Raw genomic sequence first — 13,954 nt, forward strand, 5'->3', positions numbered from 1 at the left:
TAGTATATAACTGTACCTTTTTTATAATATATAAAATTATAATCACAATATCTATCAAAACTTGGTATTATGATTTTGCGTAATAGGATTACTATGACAATTGCACTACATTAAAACCAAACGGAACCTAAATTTAATTGAATTTCAGGGCATTTTATTTTGAGTTTTAAATGTTTTTAGACAATAAATATAATCCATCTCATCATGGTATTGTTGTCATGTGTTATCATTGCTCTTTGCATGCGGTTTTCTCTAAATTTTTCCTCAGTTGTTAATAATTTATCACACATCAAATTAACATAACTCGATCAAGTGATATATGAACAAAGATTCAATCTCTCTCACAAGCAACTCATTTTATGGGCCTAAGAACCAATTGTGACGGTCCAAGAAGATCAAAGTCATGTAGGTCTTTGACCTAAAGCGAACAATATTGGTTTATAGCATTTGAGCTGGATTTTCTAACATGATATCGGAGCAAATACTTTTCTTAGTGGACTTGTCAAGGTGGGTTGGGTTGCTTTTGCTTGGGAAGTGTATAGAAAAGTTGTAAGGAGTGGAGTTGAGCTGAATGTTTATTCACTAAACATTATCTGAAATGCAAGAGAGTGGGGTTTCCCCAGATATTGTGATGGATAACACATTGATCAGGCTTATTGCCGTGAAGGGCACATAAATGAAGCTTTTGATTTAATGAATTCAATGTCAAGCATGGACTTTAAACCAGGACTCTTTACATACAATACTGCTATAAATTGTTTGTTTAAGTCTGTAAGAAAGGACAATGATAGAGCAAAGGAAATTTGGATGAGATGTTTCATATGGGCTCTGAGTCCTGATGCTGCTACTTATAACACATTAGAGTTGCTGAAATGTTACACCAAGGCGTTCTTCCTGATATAGTTACTTTCAGTTCACTTATTGGTTTGGTTTCGAGGAATGAACATCTTGACCGGGCATGCATGCAGTTGCTTGGAGACATGAAGAGATCTGGCTTGGTTCCAGACAATGTGATTTAACATTGCAGCAGCTATTATAACTTGAGTCCATTTGGCTGCTTAACAGAAGTGTCATCAAGGAACAGCTGCTTCCGCCAAAGGAAAATGATAATCATTCCCCTCTTGCAACAAGCATACCTTATTACCTTTACCTCCCAGCGGGGCTGTGATTTAACATTGCAGCGGGGGTGTGATGCTCTCTCTTCACATTCTTAATTATATTAAGGTACATGTTCCTAGTTGATTTGCCTTTTTTTTTGGCCCTTGGTTTGTTCAGTGATGCGCTTACATTCTAATGTTCTAACTGCCTACACTAGGTTAGTTTTACCCTAGATCATAAACCTTCCAGTACCAGTAGTTATTGGAAGTTAAAATTTAGAATTTTTCATGTCTCTGCTTGTTTTGAGAGAAGGCAAACAGTCGACCATTGTGGAGAAGTTGAGGTGAGATTACAGTTCCGGTGGTCTTTGGGCTTCTCTGAAAAAAAATTAAAAGCCCAATAGTAGTATAAAGGGCCAAGCCCAATATATGAAGAAGGAGTAAGCCCAAAATAAGTCATAGTGGCTTCAAGCTATCGGCCCACTTGATTGAAACCAGCCCCATTTGGCCACCTCCCGGTCCCGTACTCCCGTGGCTCTCTCTCTTTTAGAATTTTACTTGGAATCCGAATAGAATAATTAAATTTGTTTAGACTTTTCCGCATCTATTCGTTTTTGACGTCTCTCTCTCTCTGTATTTATTTGTAATAAAAGGCGGTTCTCTTCTAGGTTATACCAGTAAAACTTACGATAAATTAGCGGGTTGTCGTCTTCACCGTTCTCCATGGCTATGTCTTCAGTAATCGAGGTCGATGGTGATATGCTTGCCAACGCTTTTCACGATATATCCCTTCAGGATCAGGTATTTCTTTCGGATTTTTCTGCCTTTTTTTTTTCTTTTTCTTTTGGTTTCTCTTGTAGGCTGTAGCAGATCTAGCTGATCTCAGGAAATGAAATTTTAATTTGTGTTCGTTGTTTGGTGCCTGAGAAACCAATGTAAAGAGGGAACACGATAATAGTTTACTTTACGTTGCTTTATGCTAGAGTTATTTTGTATCGGTGGTTGAATGTTCACTTTTGACCGTTTGAGGATTTTCGGTGGCGGTGTGTAAGGGATTCAGTGTTATTTTCAACCTTTTCCTTGGAGGACCAAAGTTCCAAAATAGTCGCAGCGGAGTTTACATCTTTTTTTTTTTGGAACAGGATGGATCGCGAGCTAAAGCAGAGATTCAAGGAATCGGGGGTGTGAGTCATGGAGGGGTTTGTGCAATATGCTTGGATGAGATAGCTCTTCAAGATGCTGCTCTTGTAAAAGGTTGCGAGCACGAATACTGGTTTGTCTAATCAATCCATGTTTTTCTTTGGCATTTAATTATTTGTCTGGAATATGGTTGTACTTTGTCTTCTCAAAAATCAAAAGGCCACCGTTATGCTTTGTGCTTTCTTGCTAATTCCACTGTTGTGTCTGTTGTGATACTGCTTGTTCATTTGATTTTTTTGGATAGGTTGGAATTCTTTTGGTGTTTTTGTTGCTCTTGTTGCTGTGGCTATGGTTTGATTTTTTCTCATTGAACTCAGAGTGATTGTTTTGTGTTTTTGTTTGTTGCTATATGATTTTATCGTTAACGCAGTCATGATTAACTTAACTACTTAAGCCCTCTTATGGTTGTGTCAGTGCCGAGTAATGATAACTTATGTGTCCAATATTGCCTCTGCCTCCTATAGAATTGTTCTTTGTTAGATACATTAAAGAAAATGTTAAGGTAATTATGTGTATGAGGCCAATGCCTCTTTCAATGAAAGAGAGAAGGAAATAAGTGATGTTTAAGATCATGTTTATGGGCTTGATATAGGGATATTAAGTCACTGGTGCCTAGCCAAGCCATGTTGACCCAATGTAAATGTGGCCCTTCTTCTGCCTTGGCTTGTGATCTATGCTACTGTGCCCAGTAGTGGAAATATTTTTTTTCTCTATCATGTTTGTGCATCTGTATTTGTGGGGTTCTTTTTTTGGTATCATGTTTTTGCATCCTACCCCAAACTTTTGGGATAAAGGCTTGGATGATGATGATCATGTTTTCCCCTATTTCACGATTGCATTGAAAATCTGTTGGGGCTTTATGTCGTATCAGCACATTATTTAACTAAGTGTGCAATCTAGACCCTCTCTTAGGCTCCTACTATGGCCTTTTATGTGTACTTGTTTGTTCTGTAAGTTTGTTAATTAAGTTGACTTAGGCCTAGCATGCTTAAAAATTTAGATAACCCTTGGATGCGTGGACATTGGCCTCTGCTCAGAAGGTTTACTTGTGAAATCTGTTTCTTGAGTGAGTGTGAGTTTTGGATTGATAATTTGCAATAGGATGTTGGCCACTTGATGCTTGCGTTTATATAATATTTATGCATTCTTTTACCTTTTCCTAATCTAAATATTTCAGCATTTTGGCTAATACTGTTACTTTTTTATTTGCTTCTTTGTTTTTAAAGTCTGTGGTGACTTGCATCATTGCTTTGAAGCCTACAATAGTTGAGGAGTGAATTATAAAATTCATTCTTTCTAGTCAACTATGAGACCATTGGTTTAAATTTTTACTGGGCAGGTTGGCAGATTATAAGGAAGGTATGTTGAGTTTATTTCATTCTAGTCTTTTGGAATTCTTCCATGAATACACCTCACTTTCAATGCCGGTTCTTTGTTTTGTGCTGGTTCTATATTTCGTGCACACAGTTATTCGACATTCAGCATCATTAGATCAATTCTATTATTATTTGGAATTTCGTGTTTGGAATCTTTTCTACTTTTTCACGGTATCCTGTTTTAAAATTTTACTTCTCCTTTCATGGTGCATAGCCTGTGGCAGCACACGTTTCTGTATGTGTTTGCTTATGGGTGTAAAATTGTGATAAATTGCGGCACTCGATTCCTTTTGTGATTTCTATTGTTAGAAAGGTACTTCATGGGGTTAGAATTCTGGTGAACATACCGTTACTTGTCACTTTGTTGACCTCTGTGACAGCTGAGATACTCTTGCACCTTCAATAAAAGTGGTAATTGATCAGTGAAAAATACTGTTACGATCTCAGTCGGGCTGTCATCTCTGCATTCTGCAATAATTGGAATGTAGTGGATGCTGGTAAAGCATGCTTTTGTTATGTTGGGTCTCTCAGAGCAATCTCTAATGTTATTGTTGGAAGTTGTCTGACAATGATAAAGCATACTTTTGTTATGTTGGTTCCTTCAGAGCCATCTCTTAAATTTTATTAGAAGTTTTCTGACAATAGATGACAAAAGTTTGAAAATCTTGCAAAAAAAAAAAGCTTTATAGGCTTTCAGTCCTAGACTCTTGTTAGGCTTTATGAAGTTTCACCTAAAAGTGAAATTGATGGATCACTACAAGCTTTTAAATCTTGGAGGAAAACTCTTTATTAGAATAGCTTATACAAGACTTTCATGTTAGCGAAGCAAACTACTTGTTTACATGGAGAAGTAAAACACTTATAATCCTAGCGATAGCAATAAAGCTCCTAACCACTAGATTATTCCCATACCATTAGGATTTGCATGATCACCTACATTTTGTTTGTTGAATTCTGGTGATGGTTTTTGCTCCTTTAAATTAAGGAATGGCTTGCAACAGCAATGTTTATCGTTGTTAAATTGTTTCCTCTTATATGCAGCGTGACTTGCATCCTAAGATGGGCCACCTACAGTCAAAAGCCCACATGCCCTCAATGTAAACTTCCATTTGAGTTCCTGAATGTCCATCGCACACTTGATGGCAGGTATTGCTGCAGCCAATTCTTGTTTCTCTTTCTTTATGCAAGCACAAAATGATTGAAAATATTTTTGCATGTCTATGCTAAACATGCCTGGTTTTTTGTTGAAATTGTTTTGATCAAAGAGAATTATCATTAGACATATACATACAATCTCATCTATAAACTCCTAAACCATCAAAAAGAGTTTTTTTTTTTTTTTTGGTTTTCTTCCTCGGGAGAGGTGGTGGTTTGGAGTGTGCTGTTTAAACTGCAGTTTTGGGAGCTTATAAAGGAAAGCAAAATAAATGGTGATGATGCTATAAAATATATTGACCTTTTATTGGTAGGCTAGCCAAAAATTTGAGTGGATTCTATTTTGGAGTTGTTTGGAAGGACCAAGAATTGGCAATCAATTACTATGGGAAACTGCATGGTGACTGGTACTAAGTTGTGAAACTAATAGATGAACTGTTTTCAAATTCTTTTGTACACGGACATTAAATTCTTATCAGTGTTGAATGAGAAAATCTTCTGAATTCTTTTCTGGTAAAGTATTGAGTGTGTGGTGGTTCTTGTAGAGTTGATGATCTGTTTTTTTGACAGTATTCATGATTACATGTTCGAGGAGAGTGTGTGCTTGCTTCTCAGAGCGACTTGGTTTAAACCTATGGTTGTGGAGGAGCAAGAGGATATATATGATGGTCTTGAAGATTACTATCCATATGAGGAGGAGGGGGATGATGGCGATCTGGATGAAGTATATTTCAGCAGTTCCTCAAGTCTTCGTATTGGAAACCGAAGATGGGGTGATAATGGTTATGTGAGGGGAGGGCGCCAAGAGGCTAGGCCGGTGTATCGAGCAAATATGCAGGAATTGGAAGCTGGTTCGTCACGTCAGCACAAGAAGAAAGGGCCAATACAGGAGTCAGATGCTGGTTCGTCACGTGAGCCCAAGAAGAAAGGGCCAATAGAAGATATGAAGACCGGTCGACGAGCAAAGAGGGCACTCAAGCGTGAAGCTGCTGATAAGGTGGCCGCAGCAAAACATCAAGAGCATTTGGTGAGGTTGGACCGGAAATGATTCCCTTTTGTAAATACAAATCCAAATTGGATCCGTCCTGTACAGTATTTCCTGGCTTCAACTTTGTGAAATAATGACATCTTAGCTGGTTGACAATCGCAGCCTCAAGTTGGCGCATGACTTGTCGGTTGTATCTTCCAAAGAATAATGTCTAATGCTGTGTCATACAGTATGGTATCCTTGTATTGTTCTGATTAGATTGATTTGTTTTGACCATTGAAGTGAGATTTTAATGTCTGGTTTCTTATTGTTCGGATGGATGTGCATTCCATTCGCCAATCCTAGTAAGCAATGACAGTTAATTCTCTAGGGTATTTGTTGGCTGTGTGTATTGAGCACTTGTTTTGATTGAAAATTTGAAATGAAGGGGCCATGACCTTGAAGATGTTTTTTACCTGAAACGGCGCCGCTTTAAAACTAAAACCCTCCTATTAAAGGGCACTATTGTAGAGACCATTCCTCAAACCCAGAAACGGGCCGGGTAAAAGGTAAAATCGTTTCTTGTGGTGGGGATTATTTGCACTCCCTAGATTTCCATTGACACCACACTTTTTAAAACCACCAAACATGCCCTTAACAAACTCATTTACACCCCATTTCCCTCTCTTCTCTCATGTGCACCATCACCGGCCACCACTGCCACTGCTTATTCTGACTACTAACCTACCAAAAAGCTTCTCTCGACCCTCACGAGCATAACCAAACCAACCTTGTCTCAAATCGTCGTCTGTAACCTCCAGAATCGCACCATCATCAGCCACCATTGCCACTGCTTATTCTGACCACTGACCTACCGAAAAGCTTCTCTCGACCCTCACGAGCATAACCCAACTAACCTCGTCTCAAACCGTCTCCTGTAGCCTCCGGAATCTTCCTCGGAAGCTCGTGGCCATCGTGAAGAAAAAGCTCCGATTCGGCGATGAAACGACAAACCACCACCACCAATGAGTTCACCGGCCAAAGACGAACCTGACCCAGCTCTTGGCTGGCCGGAACTGACATCGAAATGCCTGATTAGAGTTCACCGGCCAGCGACTTGGGGTGGCTAAGGGTCGCGTTTGGACTTTGGGGGGAAATAGGGTGTCAATGGGAATATGGGGAGTGCAAATAGTCTGGTCAAAATGGCATGGCTTAGAAGCATGCATCATGTGCGACGTCGTATCACTGTCCATACGTCGTTGTTTCCTGACCTTTTGATTTTCTATTAACCCCTCGGCCGTTGAAATCATACTCGTACAAATGCACAAATAGTTCGACGTCGTATTAATGTCTCTCTCTCCCTCTCTGTGCAGTGTTTTCCTTTCGTCTCCCGCTCACGTCTTCGCAAATCTCTCGCCGATATCAGATCTCTCTCAGCCATGCCGTCCGACCTCCAAGACCAAGACATTGGCTTCGTCGATGTTCTTCCCTCCTTCGAGGTGGAAATCAAAACCTATCGCCTTAAATTATCATCTGCAACTCTCACTTAGGTTTAGACTTTTTTTGTTCTGTCTTCTTCCAGGGAAATTCAAAACCAGAAACTCCTGGCGCCACGACTGGAATTATTTTGACTCTTCGTGAAACGTAATTACTCTCCCTCGCTAATTATTTATGCTACGAATGCTTGCTTACTTTGCGCTAACTTCTGAGTTTTTGTCTTCGATTGCAGTCTTCAGGAGTGTAAGGTTAACCTCGCTACATGCCAAGTATGTATTATTTCGTAGTGTAAATTTATTTGATTTATTTTGTTGAGAAAATTTCCGAGGAATTTAACTCTAGAAGGAATTAGCTCTAGGCTTTACGGGTTTGATTAAGATTCTCATGTTACTCTAAAAACCTCAATCTCTTTAGCTTATAATCGACCACGAGTTTTTACAATGCCAAAGAGTGTTGCAATGATGGATAGCTTTCACCAAAGTGCATTGGTTAGTTTAATTTCTTAGTAAGGAACTTCAGTGGCCTTCTCGACTAAGAACAACTCAACTGCTTTACCCTTGTCCGAAGCATCACATTGAACATAAATTGTTTATCGAAATCTGGTAAAAACGCGTGTATGAGTCATATAATCTAAACTAGAAAAAGAAAGGTAGGCCAAGGTTACGGAGCAAGGCAATTTTGCGGTAAAAGTTCAAGCTGAGGATCACTCTTATAAAGAAAAGGGCTATTAAAGCCATCTGGCCTAGGGGCTTTACTGGGCTTGGGAGAAAAAAAATTCTCTGATTTCATCCTCCAAAACTAATGCTATTTAGTATTTATCCAGTATCCACCACCAACTGAAAGAAGGTTAAAAAATGTTTGACAGCTGGAATTACCAATGGTTACGCTCCTTTCTAAGGGAATGAATGTTGTTTTTACCATGTGTGCAACAAAACTAAAATTTGATGGTTGTCCTGCTCTTTGCAACCTACCTGAGATTTGATGGGCTGTTTTCCTCCAATATCTGGTCAATCACTGGTTTATTCATATTTTTGGAATTTGTTGCTTAAACATATTCTTGTTTGTTCATTTTATGGGTGAATGCTTTTTGTCCTTCAAATATTTCAAGGTTTCTATTTGTATGTTGATAGATCTAGTTATTTGAATTTCCTTTGTTTTCTACCTTTTTTTTTGCATGTGAATCCTTGCAGCTATGTCCTGTATTTCAAAACGTTACATGTTGATTGAAAGGGATCTTATGTATTTGAATTTGCTTTCTGGTGATTGCATACTAATCAGTGGCACATGCTGATGAAAAAAATACCTGATTCTTTATCTGAAAACATACACGATTCTTTATTTATGATCATATTGGCTTCAGGAAGAGCTTGAAGCTGCGAAGTCAGAAATTCGAAAATGGTACTCTTTATTTCAGAATGAGTCCTTCATACCTGCTGGCACAACTCCTGGTTAGCGACATTTTTAGAGATTTACATATGATTCATTCTGGCATTTGTATGCTGTTTGAGGACTATTTCAAGTCTTGTCACACTGTCCGATTGTTTTAATGCATTTTTATTTTCTTTATATGTAGAACCTATACTAGTGATGAATTATCTTCGGTCGCTGAGATACTCTGAGGAGTCATTAAGAGAACAGGTTCAGTGCTTTTTGCTACTATTTTTTAGCATCATAGAAATCTAGTATACTGTGCAGGGCTCATTTGTATTTTCTTTTAGCAGCTTGAGAAAGCAAAGAAAAAGGAAGCTGCATTTATTGTAACATTTGCGAAACGGGAGCAAGAGATAGTGGAATTGAAGGTGAGGAGTTCTGTTTCTCCTTTTGTTGGTGGAGGGATGTCTTTTCCTCATAGTGCGTTGCAGATACATGATGTTTTTTATGTATGTATTCTAAACGGATAATTTTAAATATTAGATGCATGAGTTGTTACGAAGAAATACATAAAGAACATGTAGGAATAGTTATTAGGAGAATAAATAAATTTACAGTTGCATGAATCTCCTGCTAAACTTCATATGAATCTCATGTTGAACTTGAGTAGGGTGCCTTAGTACTGCTGTCCTGGTATCTTTTGGAAAATTTTAGGATAAGCAAACAGGAACATGTGTTACTGTGTAATTTATAAAATTCTTCATTTCGAAAGATGCTATGATTTTCGAAATGACTTGGTAAAAATAAGCACGTGAATCATTTTTTATTTGTTTCTGCATTCTGGATGGGGTGGAAGTTTAGAATTCAGCGGGTGCAGTGGATGCAATTATTTTTTACTATAGCTAAGCTCAATGACATGGAACAAGTTGGACGGGTGATCTTCATTTTTCTTTTTCATTATACCCTTTTAATCAAAGGTGATCATCAGCCTGTCAGCCATAGCTGGTACTATCTTTTTTTGTATGTCATATATATCAATTTTTGCCATGTTTAGGAGTATTCTTCAACTATCATGGTTGCCCTAAAAAAAAATCATTTTTAAGGTTCCAACATCTTTTGAACCCTTATGACTTTAGAAGCAATTGGTTTATTCGTTATACCGATCTATTTAAAAAGTTGTTATTTAACAGCTATTTTGGCCGTTGGGTTAATTTTTTTTATGCCAACTGTCATTTTTGAATGCCTGTTTTTGGGCAACCATCTCATGTTATTCCCATCTAAGACTGATTTTTAACTTTCCAGTCTGCCGTCCGGGATTTGAAAGCGCAACTCAAGCCACCATCGGTGCAGGTATTTATAAATGTGTACCATTATTTCTGCTGAATGTTCTGGTTTTTGTTTTTTGGTTCTTTGCCTGATCCTTGCAGTTGTGAAAGTTATATGAAAGGCTATGGCATAGTGAGAAAGAAAAAATGACCTAATGCCTTGCCAATTCTTGTTCTTTTCCTTTCTTTTTTATAGGAGTGAATTCGGGTTGTTTTTTTTAAAATTTTTTTTAATGTAATTTGTTTGCAGCAGAAAATCTTTCTGTATGGCAGTCCTTTTTTTAGCAACAATGCAGTGAATTTTTCCCCCTTTCCTCCTCTTCAATCTGCTGCCTTCAATGTTGCGTTATTGTGTTTGTAAGATCTACATGTTCTTATACTTTTGTAAGTATGGACTTATGAATCCAGATTGTACTTTGTAACTGATTTCCTTGATCTGTCAGAGTTGAGTGTTTTTATGCTCGTGTAGGTTCGAAACTGTCCAGGCTTCAGATTGATTATCAAAGATACCAATATGGTTTGATGCCAAAGTAATATGCTCAACTTCTGCTACTTGCTTAATTAGCTATTGTGGTTAATGGGACAGGTACGGCGGCTATTTCTAGATCCAGCAATTCATGAAGAATTTACTCGATTGAAGGTTTGTTCTCAAATGTCTTGATTTGGACCAAATCTTATTAAATGGAACACATTGAATCACCTCAAAAAAAAAAAAAAAAGAAGCTATATATCACTCCTAGTGAAATACACACATTTAATAAAATTTTGAAAAAATGTAACTTATAGATTATTACTTTAATAAACAGTATAATTCAAGAATTTGAATCATTGATTGATGAATTAGGACTCTAATAAGGCCCTGATGTAGCTGCTTACAGTCTATGTATGTATAGTTGTTAAAGTCGTAAGATGTGCTGAACCTCAAACTTCTCTTGGAGCCTAGGATCAAGAGAGTTGTCTTGTGCTCTTTCTTTTTTATTTTCTACTTTAGAAGGTCAATAAGTTTAACAAGTTGAAGTAGAAAATCCAAGTTGTACTAGAGAATTGTGTTGTGCCTTTTGTTTATGGATGACTTATTTTTATTTTCATGGATTTTTATGGTAGAATTTGATTGAAGAGAAGGACAAAAAGATGAAGGAAATGGAGGATCACAATATCGCTTCGAGTTTTACTCCATATAACAAGAATGGGAGGATGCTGATGGCCAAATGTCGGACGCTGCAGGAGGAAAATGAGGAGATAGGCAAACAGGCTGCTGAGGGAAAAGTAATTCAGCTTCATTTTGGAACATGCACTAATTTATGAGTTGGTTTGAGTATAATGTTTTTACTTCGATTCTTCTTTCTCAGAAAATCTAGTTTAAGTTTTGTGTCTCAATACCTTGTTTGATTCTTTAAGAAAATTGTTCATGAACAATTTTCATGTTTGGGATACTGCATTCATGGGGTTTCATATTCATGTTTGCTTTAAATTTTGAGTAGACCTGAAATTTATTTTTCAAGTATGATTACAAATAGACGACACATTTTTGTCATATAGGACTTCCCAACACTGGTGTGATAGTTTTTTATGATCAGATTATGAAAATATATTGAAATTCATCAACTGTTTTTCATTCTTCTGTAATGCACTAATGGTCTAATGCTAATGCTAAATGATGTTTTTCTGTAAATTTTTGTTTGGTTACAGATGCATGAATTAGCACTGAAACTTGCCTTGCAGAAATCTCAAAATGCAGAACTCAGAACTCAATTTGAAGGTTAGTTATATTATAGATGCTTTAGCATCGTTTGATAGGATTCTATTTTATTTATAGTTTTCTATGTAAACAGTTTGCTCTTGTGCATGAGTTTGGCTACTCAGAACCACCTTTCTTATGATGGTGGTTGGCTCAACTGTCTAGTAATCAGTCTGGCATTTTGATCTTTCTTATATGGTATTGGATAAAGTAGTCACATTTCCATCTATTTTTAATTCTTATGTGCTGTTGTCTACAGGGCTGTGCAAGCATATGGAAGGGCTCTCAAATGAAGTGGAAAGTTCGCATGAAATGGTTTCCTTTCTATCCCATTTTCTTTCTACCCATTGATTGGGTGTTTAAGAATAAACTAAAGAACGTAACTACAATAGCGGCTCAAAGAGCAAACAACTAATATCATTGCTATTGTGAGGTATTAGCTTGTGAAGAAGCTCTTCAAAATCACAACATGATTGCTATGGACGTATTTACCATGGGTAGTCAAACTGTAGCGTATTCTCAATTTCTCACCAAGATCAAATAAAACTAATTTGTGGGGGAGCACATATTATATAGTTGATGACTTGTGCTTTATGGTTGAGTTTATTTTGACTCTAATACTTGCATTTATAACATAGGTTGTATTCTAAGATTCCAACGGTAGTTATTTTGTGGTTGAACTACTTTGGATATGAGGCGTGAAACTCCAACTGGACTTCCAGGAGGAGTTTTAGTCAGTTTCTTGTGCGTCTGCCTGTTAGTACTTAATGCATATATTTTTATCATGAAATATGCCGAAGCACGAAAAACAATGATTGCCAGACTAAATCTTTTTTAAAGCTGAACACTGTGAAACATGAGATGTTGTGTAGCAAATGGATAATATTTTCCAATTGTTTCTTTTGCATCATGATACTTGTTCAAAGATCTTTATCTATAACATTTCTATCGCAGGTTCTTATCTTGCAAGAGAAGCTAGAAGAGAAGGATCGTGAGGTTCGTGAGTCTAAAAGGCAGAGGTTTGAGCCGAACCCGGAGAGCCAAATGGACGACGTGAAGCCTGATGTAGCTCCTATTAACATTAATGACAATATGATTGCATCTGGTCAAACTGAAAACTAGGGTCAAGTAGAGTTGGCAGTCCATGTATCTTATAGACTCTTTCTTTTCTTTTCTTCCTGCCCATATTAGTACCCTTTTTATCAGCACGTTATTTTGTTTGTTACCAATATTGGCTGGGTTAAGGTAGATGTCTCACATGGTGGCATGTTCTCGCTAAGTTAGGCTTTAGTAAGGTTTAGTCTTCACTTTTAGGAAGTTACTAGTGTCAAAACAGGAGGGAGGGGAGGAAATCTAGAGCGAATTTCATTTTTCTGCATGATTGAAATTGATTGCTGTTGGCTGATGAAATCCCCAATAGTAGCTTATCATGTTTTCGTATCCTTGTGTATTTGTGCTGCCACTGCGTGCTGGAAAGAGGTGATGCGTGGGTTGTGTTCGGTAGATAGGAGCACTAATGCCTGGGATATGTGATGAATAGACGTTTTAAGCTATGATACCGTGCTCGATCCTGCCCGTTGCAGGAACTTTGTGCTCGATCCTGCTTGCAGCAAGAACCTTGTGCTCGATCCTGTTTGCTGCAAGAACCTTGTGCGCATGAGGAGTTGTTTTTCTAAAACGTTTTGAACTCCTGTTTCTTTTGTAAAGAAACGTTTTGAACGTCGGTGCTAATAATTCATTCTTCTACATGGCTGGGCTCCTTTATGGATGCCCTTGGGCCATTGTTTTCTCACGCTTTAGGCCCACCTAAAATGGGCCTTGGACTGATGTAGTTATCTAAGGACCATGGACCATTATTTTGGCATTTTATCCCAACTTTGATCCAACTTGCTCGTTCTTGCCAATTCCTGCAAACGTTAACCCTGTGAAAAGAAACACTTTGATTCATTCACTTTTGGGACTTTTGGAGGCCGGTACATCAGATTATACTTAATTGTAAAAAAGTGCAGTCATTAAAACATCCTTTTAAAAAAGTACACTGGGATCATCTTTTACCAAAATAACCTCAAATTTGATTTTCTCTCTCCACGAATTGTGATACAATAGTGATACTTTTAAATAGAAGATCCAATTTAGTGTTCAATTTATATATTTTGCTTATAAAATGATGATATAAATGTTAGAATGTAAATTTGATTGCATTACATGTCTTTCTAGTTCAATTATGT

At 37.4% G+C, this 13,954-nt stretch overlaps 2 protein-coding genes across 2 annotated transcripts; both read left to right on the forward strand.

The window, feature by feature from the left end:
• Positions 1 to 1,739: 1,739 nt before the first annotated feature.
• Positions 1,740 to 6,190, forward strand: LOC119990622. The gene is made up of 4 exons (XM_038836627.1): positions 1,740 to 1,898; positions 2,240 to 2,370; positions 4,715 to 4,819; positions 5,399 to 6,190. Exons 1-4 carry the CDS (start codon positions 1,821 to 1,823, stop codon positions 5,874 to 5,876), a joined length of 792 nt encoding a protein of 263 aa, XP_038692555.1. The 5' UTR covers positions 1,740 to 1,820; the 3' UTR covers positions 5,877 to 6,190.
• Positions 6,191 to 7,106: 916 nt separating this feature from the next.
• On the forward strand, positions 7,107 to 13,598 carry LOC119990679 (FKBP12-interacting protein of 37 kDa-like). The gene is made up of 12 exons (XM_038836731.1): positions 7,107 to 7,294; positions 7,378 to 7,439; positions 7,525 to 7,561; positions 8,653 to 8,740; positions 8,866 to 8,930; positions 9,014 to 9,091; positions 9,966 to 10,013; positions 10,575 to 10,628; positions 11,093 to 11,254; positions 11,678 to 11,747; positions 11,986 to 12,041; positions 12,681 to 13,598. The coding sequence occupies exons 1-12, from the start codon at positions 7,235 to 7,237 to the stop codon at positions 12,846 to 12,848; spliced, it is 948 nt and encodes a 315-aa protein (XP_038692659.1). The 5' UTR covers positions 7,107 to 7,234; the 3' UTR covers positions 12,849 to 13,598.
• Positions 13,599 to 13,954: the final 356 nt, after the last annotated feature.

Source organism: Tripterygium wilfordii, chromosome 22 (genome assembly GCF_013401445.1).
Source record: "Tripterygium wilfordii isolate XIE 37 chromosome 22, ASM1340144v1, whole genome shotgun sequence".
NCBI lineage: Eukaryota > Viridiplantae > Streptophyta > Magnoliopsida > Celastrales > Celastraceae > Tripterygium > Tripterygium wilfordii.

Coding starts and splice junctions, on each gene's coding strand:
- LOC119990622 (XM_038836627.1), top strand. CDS start 1,821: ATGGCTATGTCTTCAGTAATCGAGGTCGATGGTGATATGCTTGCCAAC. Junction 2,371..4,714: donor GGTTGCGAGCACGAATACTG/GTTTGTCTAATC, acceptor TCTTATATGCAG/CGTGACTTGCATCCTAAGAT. Junction 4,820..5,398: donor CATCGCACACTTGATGGCAG/GTATTGCTGCAG, acceptor TTTTTTTGACAG/TATTCATGATTACATGTTCG.
- LOC119990679 (XM_038836731.1), top strand. CDS start 7,235: ATGCCGTCCGACCTCCAAGACCAAGACATTGGCTTCGTCGATGTTCTT. Junction 7,562..8,652: donor TTAACCTCGCTACATGCCAA/GTATGTATTATT, acceptor TATTGGCTTCAG/GAAGAGCTTGAAGCTGCGAA. Junction 8,931..9,013: donor AGGAGTCATTAAGAGAACAG/GTTCAGTGCTTT, acceptor TTCTTTTAGCAG/CTTGAGAAAGCAAAGAAAAA.